The 10523-nt window shown below is 40.4% G+C and overlaps 3 protein-coding genes across 3 annotated transcripts; all 3 read right to left on the bottom strand.

Moving 5' to 3' along the window:
- Positions 1 to 1088: 1088 nt before the first annotated feature.
- LOC116925105 (protein henna) lies at positions 1089 to 3044 on the bottom strand. Its single transcript, XM_032931729.2, has 6 exons — positions 2581 to 3044; positions 2323 to 2485; positions 2063 to 2259; positions 1740 to 2002; positions 1440 to 1669; positions 1089 to 1372 (listed from the first exon to the last, which is right to left on the bottom strand). Exons 1-6 carry the CDS (start codon positions 2648 to 2650, stop codon positions 1291 to 1293), a joined length of 1005 nt encoding a protein of 334 aa, XP_032787620.2. The 5' UTR covers positions 2651 to 3044; the 3' UTR covers positions 1089 to 1290.
- Positions 3045 to 3191: 147 nt separating this feature from the next.
- Positions 3192 to 5838, bottom strand: LOC116925104 (protein henna). Its single transcript, XM_032931728.2, has 8 exons — positions 5682 to 5838; positions 5122 to 5247; positions 4846 to 5023; positions 4570 to 4735; positions 4290 to 4486; positions 3968 to 4230; positions 3634 to 3863; positions 3192 to 3553 (listed from the first exon to the last, which is right to left on the bottom strand). Exons 1-8 carry the CDS (start codon positions 5697 to 5699, stop codon positions 3394 to 3396), a joined length of 1338 nt encoding a protein of 445 aa, XP_032787619.2. The 5' UTR covers positions 5700 to 5838; the 3' UTR covers positions 3192 to 3393.
- A 521-nt stretch (positions 5839 to 6359) lies between these two features.
- On the bottom strand, positions 6360 to 10127 carry LOC116925102 (gamma-aminobutyric acid receptor alpha-like). Its single transcript, XM_032931725.2, has 12 exons — positions 9989 to 10127; positions 9213 to 9412; positions 9066 to 9133; positions 8960 to 8989; positions 8705 to 8895; positions 8556 to 8638; positions 8355 to 8489; positions 8137 to 8289; positions 7843 to 8003; positions 6945 to 7172; positions 6695 to 6877; positions 6360 to 6612 (listed from the first exon to the last, which is right to left on the bottom strand). Exons 1-12 carry the CDS (start codon positions 10045 to 10047, stop codon positions 6430 to 6432), a joined length of 1674 nt encoding a protein of 557 aa, XP_032787616.1. The 5' UTR covers positions 10048 to 10127; the 3' UTR covers positions 6360 to 6429.
- Positions 10128 to 10523: the final 396 nt, after the last annotated feature.

Raw genomic sequence — 10523 nt, 5'->3', positions numbered from 1 at the left:
CGTTCAATTGGCAATTGTCAATTTGTAAAAAATTTTTTTAGTGTTTGCGTACAATGTAAAACTAGGGCAGCCATTGATTGAAAGACAGTTCTAGATCTAGTTCCATTTGAAGTGAAACCAGTAACCTCATGCTTGTGGACAAAGCCAAACGAAGAAGAAAAGCAAAAACAGATAAGAAATTGATACGAACCTTTCCTCCCTTACCTGCAAATTTCCAGTATCCTGTGGCGTCAATCGAGGCGGCTATCGGATGTGCTTTCTGAAACCACGTGAAAGCTTCTATGGACAGGTCAGCTCTATCCCAGAGTACACCCCATAATCAGGGTAAGTTTTTCACGACTTGTTGCATGGCCTTTAGATCTCGTGCAAGGTAATTGTCTACAAAGAGCCATATGCGAAAATTAAGTTTCCTCCATTGTTGGTAACTATTTGCCATGATTGTTGGTCTTTGAGTGGGGGAAATCAATTGTAAACAAAGTAAAGTATTAGCATTGTAGATGGTTTAGTTGAAGCATTTCAAGTCTGGAAACCAACTACGGCTCTGATTATTGAATCAAAATGTTCTTTTGGCATAGAAACACTTTGATAGGTAAATGTCACGAATGGCTCAGATAAACTTTTGAACTGGATATGTATGACCTCTATAGAACTTACTGTAAGACTGCTTTTCAGAATAGAAACATTTCGGATGTTGCATATTCGGTTACTGAAGATAACAATTCCGATGGGGGGGATCCATTTAAATAGAACGTCAATGTCAATGTGGGATGTTATTTGAAACCCTTTTCACTCTTTTTTTTTTTAAAATAATATAAAGTGCAAAAGTATTTGATTATTCGCTACTCAATGGCGCCCTGGCACGAATTTTTCCTTCCGTTGTCTTAAAGGGGTTCCTCTCATAATCATAAAGAAATTATGCATTCCGTTGCTTCTGATTTGACAAAGAAATTAATTTATCGTGTTCGGTTTTCTTTCATTGATTGCTTCTGATGTAGTCACAATTTTAAACCTTGTTGAAATTCAACAATGTCAGATTTCTTTGCATTTTTCCCCATTCAAAAAAACAAAACAAAAAAATCAATAGTCGCTTCCATGCTATTGACGTTGTATTATTCACCTAGTGATAGTTAGTACATAAGCAATAACGGCAAGACAAAACTTATCCAAGTAAATTTTTAAAAGGTAAAAGTCAAAATAGGACAGTGTAATTATTAATTCTGCCCGAAAATATTCCACGGTTGTGGATTTTTTCTAGTCCTCTCTTCTTAAAGACGTCTTGGATAAATCCAATTACGAATTCATGATTTCTATACTGCGATTGGATGAGTCGTAACTCACGGCGAAACTTCGTGGGATGGTTTTTGTATATTCGCTGTAAATAATAAAAAGAGAATTGATAGAAACGAACCTTTTTCACAGTTGCTTCTTAGACGTCATACAGCAGTTTTTGCCTTGCTTCCTCAATGCTTTCCGAAACATAGTAAACGTGCTGATATTTTGTGATTGGGTGTTCCTCTAGCGCAGTTTTGGGTGGATCGAAGGGCTTCTTTTCAGTTTGACCAGAGAAACAGTGCTCGAGCTCTCCGAACGATGAGAGTAACGCACCACCATAGGCTCTTAACTTGCCGTCTTGGCGACACAGGCCGAACTCGAACGTAAACCAAAAACACTTGATTTCACATTTAAATAATAAATCTTTTAAATGGGAGATTTGCAATTTTAGTCTATCCATAACTTACCACTCCCAACCGTTTAATGCATTCGTCCGAAACACCTAACGAAGCAAGTCCAATCTGTTGAGCAAAGTCGGCGAACGAAGCGTCGGCAAATAGCGGAGCGTGACCTAAAAGTTCGTGACAGGCATCAGGCTCGGGGGTGTACATTGGCTTGCTGCTGTGCCGAATGTATTGCGTCGCATGGAACACGCGGAAAGCAAGGCCCGCCAGAAAGTCCCGAAACGATAGGAAACCGGCCACTGGTCGCAAAATGAAACCCGTTCGACCTGACGTAAAATTATTAAATCACTAAAAATCTCTAATGAATGCCGAAAGAAAGAAAATACCGTAAAGGAAATCGGAGACGTCTTGCAGTTGAGGGATGGCATCTTCTTTGTAACCGCAATGCTCCACCATTACCGGGAACATGTTATTAAATTCGAGACAAGCGTGAGTGGGATAGAGTTGAGTCACGCGACGAAAAATCGTACTCCATGTTGCTACCTCTTCGGGAGTGTACTCCACTTTAGGTATCGGCTGTCCGCTATCAATTTTGAATCTCATTAGTTTTCTGCGGAGTTTCCGTGTCACCAAAAATGTAGGTTACTGTCTGTAGTTTACGGCAATCTCGATTATTTCCTTGCGACGTTCGCGATAAATGGGGTCGTTAAAGCCGGGATGGTCAGGATCTAAATCACTACCAAACGAAATTGTATTACTCCGAGTGTGATCCAGATCTTCTATTCGACGCGGAAACCACGTTGTACGTTCTGGAAACAAGGAGAAACATGAGAAAGGGAACTCTTTAATATTTTACGATGAGTAGAGCAAGGGTTCTGTTGTTTGTGTTTTACACTTTTCTTACCTTCTTCTCTACCGCCATGCTTACGAGCCTTTTCAACAGTTGGGTTAGTTTCATTTTCAGCGGATTTCATTTCCAAGTAGCGTGAGATTCTTGTCAGGTGCGTACCTGTCGATTGAAAGTCACTTGCTGTAAAATACAATTGGAAGAAGTTTTTTTTATGCGTGGAAAGGAGTAGGATAAAAAAAAAAAAACGAACTGTTTTTGCGATACGAGGCGATGGAATCTTCACCTATTGATTGAAACGTCGTTTACAGTCGTTTGACAACGATAGCTTCTGTATAATAAAACGTTGAATACTCGTCGTATAGACTTCCCTTATCCCAATTTCCAATCTCTTTTCTTGAATTGAAAATTCTTAAATATTTTGTTGTCTCTCCGAGCTAATATAACCAGCCCCACTGCGCGCGTCATATGGCAACGCGTGGGATTGCCTATATCAGCTAAGTTGAAGCCATATCTTTTGTCAAACCAAACTTTTCATTTCCTTAGTTTACGTGTCACAACGTCTCTCCCATATTTCCCTAAAGTGTAATAAGAAATTGGTGGAGCGAGCACTTTTTTTTTTTTGAAAATTGAAGGACTTCTTAAATTTGAATGGTAAAACTTTTGGGTGGTTGTAGCAAAGTTTTCTATATATTTGAAGACGATTGACGATAGCGAAGATAACGAAGTTTTGTTGCGTGTAAATCTAAAGAGTAGCGGGTTACATTAAAATGCCACAACCCTCCCCCCCCCCCCAAAAAAAAATGATATGGGGCATATAATACTATCACGTATTAGCTATTGTTGAACTAAATTAAAGTGGATAAGGCTTCAGCGCATTTTGCATAGAGCGTCGGTGATCCGTGTTATCTCCCAGTTGATGTTTTTCAATAAATTTTCCAATTGCGGTTTCGAATTTAAAATCTCGACGTTGAGCGTGTACGGGTTGTAACGAACGCTGAAAGGCCGCGGGATTGTTTTGGCATACGCGCTGTTAATTTTGAAGAAAAAAACAAAAAAACAAAGAATTTAATGGTAACAGCTGAAGATGATTGATTTTAAAAGTCTTACATCATCTTTTCTTTGGCATCTTCAAAGCTTTCAGAGACGAAATAGACGGGTTGGTAGGATGTGATGGGATACTTTTGTAAGGCTGTCTTAGCCGGATCGAACGGGCGAATTTCGGGCTTGTCCGTCAGGCAATATTCGAGCTCGCCGAAAGATGACAGCAGTCCAGCACCGTAAGCTTTCAGTTCTCCTCCTTGGCGACACATGCCATACTCGACGGTGAACCAATAACACTAATGACAATAGATTATAATGGTATTAAAAAATTTGCCTTTGGGTGCGAAAAAAATTTAAAAAAAAAGAAAGTGGGTCAGCATTTTTGCGCAGATTATTATACCGTGGCCAAGCGTTCAATGTACTCATCGGGCGCGCCTAGAGAAGCCAATCCAATCTCCTGAGAAAATTGGGCGAATTCGGGATCGGCAAATAATGGAACGTGGCCCAAGAGTTCGTGACAGACGTCTGGTTCAGGCGTGTACAATGGTACGCTTCCGTGACGGATGTACTGGGTCGAGTGGAACACACGAAATGCCAATCCAGCAAGAAAATCACGCGATGACAGTAATCCAGCCACCGGACGCAACGTGAAACCAGTGCAATCTAGTATTAATTACTTATCAATCGTGCGCGATTAGAAGGGAGGGTATCGATCGGATTACCATGAAGAAAATCGGAAATGTCTTGCAGTTGAGGGATATTGTCTTCCTTGTAGCCGCAGTTTTCAATCAGTAGCGGGAAATTGTGGTTGAATTCACGACACGCGTGAGTTGGGTACAGTTTCGTCAATTGCCGATAGATGGTTCCCCATGTAGCAGTCTCTTCGGGAGTGTACTCCACTCGCGGAATTTTCTCGCCGCTGCAAATTCAGAAAAACAAAACCCAAAACAATAGTTTAGCCAACGCAAAATGTTGTTGTTTTTGGTGGATGTTTTGCTATACTATTTGTAATTGAATGCAATGTCAGCAAATTCCTTGCGACGAGCTCGATATACGGGATCAGTAAAACCTGGATGATCGGAGTCCAATTCAGATCCGTAGGATAAAATTTGATTGGCAAATCGATCCAAGTCTTGAATACGTCCGGGGAACCATGGGATAGTCTCCTCTGTTTTGTCAATTTCAAAAATCGTCGTTCATATTTCTTTCAATTCGTTTTTGTTGTTCTTAAAGCTTAGAGAAAAAAAGGAAAACAATATCTGTTTTTCGTTGTCTAACCGTTTCCATCCTTGTGATCGCGTGATATGATCTGGAAGTAAGAGGATTGCTTCCTCAGTTGTTCCATGGCGCCGGCCACGTCCCCCAAAATAGTATCGATTTCGACGATGAATTCATAATCTCCAATTGAACGCTTGGATGAGCGGGATTCGATGTGAAGCAGATTCACCTTGTTGTCCTGATGAAAAATGGCTCAAAAGAAGATTTATAAACGACAAGCAGAATCAATGGCGGAAGGGCGGATTTCCGTTTGGTTACGAAAAAGGGGTACGATACCTCGAATATTTTCAAAGCTTTTGCCAGTGCACCGACTTCCTCTGGCATACTAAACAGCAAGATTTCCTTGTTGGAGGCTTTGGGACTATCCATGATGTAGCTCAATTTCCGTTGAACCGACTTGTCCTTTTGTGAAAACAAATGGAACAATCAAGGCAAAAATTACGTGTAGGCCACTAGAGATATTGTAAGGATGCTGGAAAGCTGAAGATTGCGTCGAATGCCACAAGTTGGCTCACTATTGTAACTTTGGCCAAGATGGGTTAACAACTGAAACGAAGCTGAGAAAAGAATCCTGACAAAATTGGCGTGGGGAAAGTAGTTCATTTCGTAGCTGGTAGCGTCGATAATAAACATTATAAAATTTTTCACAAAATGTTTTTTGGGGGGCTTTCTTTTTCAGTAATGTGGCCTTCGACGTCTTCGTTTTAAAGATTTGTGCAATTTAATCTGAAGCCTCCCCACCATTTACGAGGGAAAGTTGAGCTTTCGCTAGCCTTCATTGTGTGGAATATTAAACATGTCAACAAAGAGAGGCCATAGTGGCGTCGACTGCTTACCTTGAAAGAGGCGTCCATGGTGTGTAGAGTTTTGAGAGCAGCCCGACGAGCAACACGGCCAAGTCGCAAATGAACCCAAACTTCGTTCAATCGAACAATGTAAGAAAATTATTTGGGAAAACAGCTCCAAGGTGAAATGCCATAAGAGTCTCTACCCAAAAGGACTAAAGTTCTTCTAGAGCCAGCCTCCCAGACGAGAGAAAAAAAAATGACCCAAGCCCTAGAGCAACTGACCTAATCGCTTGTTGCCCGTTTGCCACGTTGCTCTCTTGTTGAAAAAAAAAATTGCGCTTTCCCTCATTGCCATATACCTGCGCAATTGTCCCTTACGGGGAATTTCAACACTCTAATGATTCGTTTTCTTTTAAAAACGAAAAAACACTATTTTTTAAGCGCTATTCATTTCGCAGAACTCGACTGTGTTAGAAGAACAAAAATGTGCATTTGCATAAACTGTGTTTCAAGGATTGTTTTTCGAGACTTGAAAGGTGAATAATAACTACAAATCGAGACAAAAACGCTTGCCGTCAATTCATTTATTAGGATGGGCCTTTTAAGGGAGACTTGAGGAAGCTTGGAGCTAAAACAGCATGCAAAGTATGATAAACATAAAAATGCCTTGCGCAACCAATGGCGACACAACATGCCAGTTGATCGTGTTACTATCCTCCGCTGGGCTCTTTTTTCTTTTGTCGAAGAAGGTCAATTTTAGGTCAAACTTTTTTTTTTTTTTATCTTTATTTACTTTTTAATAGAATTTCGAATTGTCCAGCTGTTTCCATGTGAAATCGTTGTTCTGCGCGATGTATCCCCACCAGTAAATAACGTTGATGATCGAAAAGGTCACCGGGAAAAGAATGCGCGAGATGGAGTCGATCTTGCTGACTGAATTGATGATGTTCCCTTTAGCCAGTGCCCGGCGTTTCCGTTTCTGCGTAGTTTAGTTTAGGCGTCGGTTAAGACAGGTGGGGAAAAAAATCTTGCAGTTAATAAAATACAGTAAATTGACCTACCGCTCGGAAAGACTGATTGGCAATGAGGCAGTAATACAATTGTTTCATGCAAGACGAATTGTCATGATGACGTCGATTGGTGCGCATTTTTGTTGTCCTGTTAGTTGCTCCGCCGTCCTCGTCGTCTTCATCAGAAATTTCAATGCTAAGTTTGATTTCCTCGAGAATCGCATGCACGTTAGTCTGTATAAATGTGTTTTTAAAAATTTTATTATGAAATAAAACCTTTGTTTTTTCTGATTTTTAGTACCTCTTCGTCATTGCCGGAAGGAGTGGACGGAGGAACAGGAGGAATGGATGGAACGGGGGCAGCGCTACACATTTGAGGCAGTTCAGCCCCGAGCTTTTCCCAATCGGTAAAGTCGGTCGTCATTATCCTACCATCGTCAGGTTCACAGCTAGAGCTTCTTTTGATTTCCATTAGTCTGCGATGCAAGACCGAAATCTCCTGCGTCTGATAATTCTCTCCGCTGCCAATCTTTTCAAAAATGTTTAGAGGTAAATGTACCGTTAAAAATGTCAACCCCATTAGAGGGATGAAACTAATAATCTTCATGGAAACTGGAAGGTTGTTATTGATGAATTAGGGCACATTGTGTAGTACAGTTTCTTTTGAAATTTTTTTATTTTTGTGCAGTTCTCTTTTATCCGCGAACGTCATTGAGAACTTTTGGGACCAAACATGATGCTACCTAATGACAGGACGGATAGTCTTTTTTTTTTTGTTGGCAGGAATCAAGTAAGAGGCGGATCAATATGACATCATATGCCAAGAGAATTAGACTCACGACCGATGAAATATGAGCCATTCAATGGCCAATAATGAGAAACGTGCCTTTGAAGTTTTTTCCCCGTCTCGCCGAGGATTTAATGAAGTCTATCGAAAATCGAATGATTGGCTTGAAAACCGGAAGTTTGCTGTAGTTTCTTGTCACGTTAATCGGTCACGAAGTATAAAGAAAAAATTCTCATTCGTCTTTGACGATTGCCGCCATTATGGCTGCAGTCAACCGAACAACCAAATCAATCCATAACCAAACCGGTTCATCGAGTCCAAAGAACCAAAGCACGAATCGATATATAAACGATTGACCTGATAATGGGGTCATTTTTTTTTTTTTTTTTCAAAAGCGAAGAATTAAAATCACCTTTGTAAAATAGTGAACTGATGCAAACTGGATGATGCTGGCCATACAATAGCCAAATGTGATGAAAATGAACCAATCCAGCGCCGTGGCGTAATGCACCTTGGGTAAATCCGTCCGTGTGTCCATGGCCAGCGTGCTTAACGTTAGAACAGTTGTGATTCCTTTGACAAACATTCAAAATTATTTGCGACTTTCTACGGTGAATAGATAAGGCATGGTGTCATATGGTATACAGATCGATTTTTTTTTTATTATTTATTTATTTTTTCATTCAAACAATAATTTCAAATTTACCTAGACTGATCCTATCGCTGGTGGCTTCACGGTTGAGCCAGAAGGAGACCCAAGATAGAACGACGATTAAAATGCAAGGCACGTAGACCTGGATCAAAAAATATCCTTGCTTTCGGCGCAAATTGAAACTGACTTGCAGCACGGAATAGAAGTCTGCATTCATCCCGAGACAAAAGAAATCTGGGTATCAGCCTCTTTCAGCAAACAATCGATGATACCTCTTTTGCGCGAGATGCTCGCATTACGATAAGGGCTCGAGATCAAGTCAAACTGTGAAAGTTCCACGTCTCCCAAGAACTTGACACCTTGGTCTTCATCCCAAACGTAAATCACGTCATCTTTGGTGTAACTGTCTGTTGAAAGTTAATTTTTTTTTTTAGTCTACGTTATTATCAATTATTTTCTGTTTTTGATATTACAGCTTCCTAGGATGAGTGGACAGGATTGATGATCCATTGGAAATTCTCTCAAGTCCATAGAACATTTGGCTTTGATGGTCAATCTACTCAACATGCAAGAATTGTGATGACATGAAATCCAAATCTACGTTTGGTTTATGTAATCAAACCTGACAGAATAAAGGATGCTGCCGTCCTTGTTGATGCGGAGCAATTTGTTGGGTGTCGTAATCGTGTGGAGGTAAGATTTTTTGCCGTTGTAAATAAAAGTGTCAGGCTTCCAAATCCCTTCGAGCATTTTGATACTCAAACTAAGTGTTTCGATTGGACCATTGAAGCTCAAGCGTCGGTCCTGCCATGACTGTACGAATTTTCATTTCAGTTCCATTCAAGCGCTAGACGTATGAATTTTAAAAATAACATACCTGTCTAAAATAACAGTCCATCGAGTAATCCTAGTCGGCGATACGATTAGGTGGTGAAACAAAACAATAAATGGCACAGGAAAAATCTGAAGATTTATTTACTTACCATTCGATGTTCAGAGAAGGGACCCATAGATCTAACCAAAATATTGCTTTTGACCACAGTCGGTGAGCCTAATGCAAGACGCCAAAAAATGCAATATAAATGCATGGAACTTGGCAAAAATTATGAAATGGATCAAGAAATTGAAACCTGAATCATAGCCTGGATGATGATTGGAATCATAATCTTTGAGGAGATTTTCCAAAAGTGAAGTTATGTTTCGACTAAGAGCCCTCAGAGCGTCATTGGTGCGATTGTGCTGCGGTACAGGAAAAGAAGACGTCCCCTTTCGCCCTTCTCGGTTGTCTTTATTGTTCCTGATCCTGCTTGGACTTATCACCAGTGCCTGGCTTTAGGGATTCACACAGGAAACAAAGTAAAAAGATGAGGTCTCGTATGGTGACGAGGCAACTATGAGATTCTCTCATGTTACTGTGCTACACTTAGGTTGTCCCTCCTCCCCTCTCATTGATCGAACGATACCGTTGAAGGTTTCAACAGCTCGGAACTTCTTTTGTCCGGATCACGCCATTCAATGGAGGACACAAAACGCAACAAAGAAGAAAAGCGACAAAAAAAAGAATGGAAAAAAAAATAGACTCGTTCAAAGTTCGTGAAAAGCACGGGCGGTTGCTGACGGCGGAAAAAGCATCTAGAGGCACTATTTTCTGCTGAACGCAAGTTCCGGCCAGCTGGGCACGATCACTGTTGTACCTCGGGGAAATCATGTACGACCCATCCGTCCTTTCCGACACATTTCATACGGTATCAATTCCGCAATTTTTACTACTATCTCATGTGTGAGAGTTAATACTTTCTTAATATCCATAATTTATGCATGCTTTACGTTCTTTCCGGTGTTTTGTTTTTTTACCGATTAGAAAATTAGATCAAGAAGATACTTTGAATTTGAAATGTGTTTTTACCTTGTAATTGTTCCGTTTAGGGCGAGGGAAAGCAGCAATGTTAAAGTGAAACGCTGCATAACCGAAATAGGCGCGTGTCACCTGCCTTCAGATTCGAATAAAAAATGAGTCTCGAAAGGTTGCAAAGCAGAAGTTAACTGTCCCATCCAATGTTCAAGAAAAAAGTAGGGTGAAAAATCCAAAGCCATGCGCAGACGTCCCGCTGACTGCTGCTGCGGTCATCACTTTTAAATAATTGGTGGGTTTAAAAAGAGAGATTTGCTAGTGAAAAATACGACTTGACAGTTTTCCTTAGTTGGACTGGAAAAAGAAGAGGAGAGAAATGTCATAAGGTAAATTGCTTTCTTTCGCCACCCTTTTCAAAGTGAGTGGGTGCTCCAAATAAAATAGTTGTTGGATTCGTGAACAAATTGGAGTGGCCATCGATCCAACGTTTAACGCTCTCTTTCAATACAGTAGCGAGGAAAAATAAATTTTGATATTTAATGGTTTAAAAAGTTATTTTTGCCCGTTCTTTGTGTCTAAAATACATCTT

The sequence above is a fragment of the Daphnia magna genome, linkage group LG6, assembly GCF_020631705.1.
Source record: "Daphnia magna isolate NIES linkage group LG6, ASM2063170v1.1, whole genome shotgun sequence".
NCBI lineage: Eukaryota > Metazoa > Arthropoda > Branchiopoda > Diplostraca > Daphniidae > Daphnia > Daphnia magna.
The sequence above is the reverse complement of the archived record's forward strand: the minus strand, read 5'-3'. Positions and strand labels throughout refer to the sequence as shown.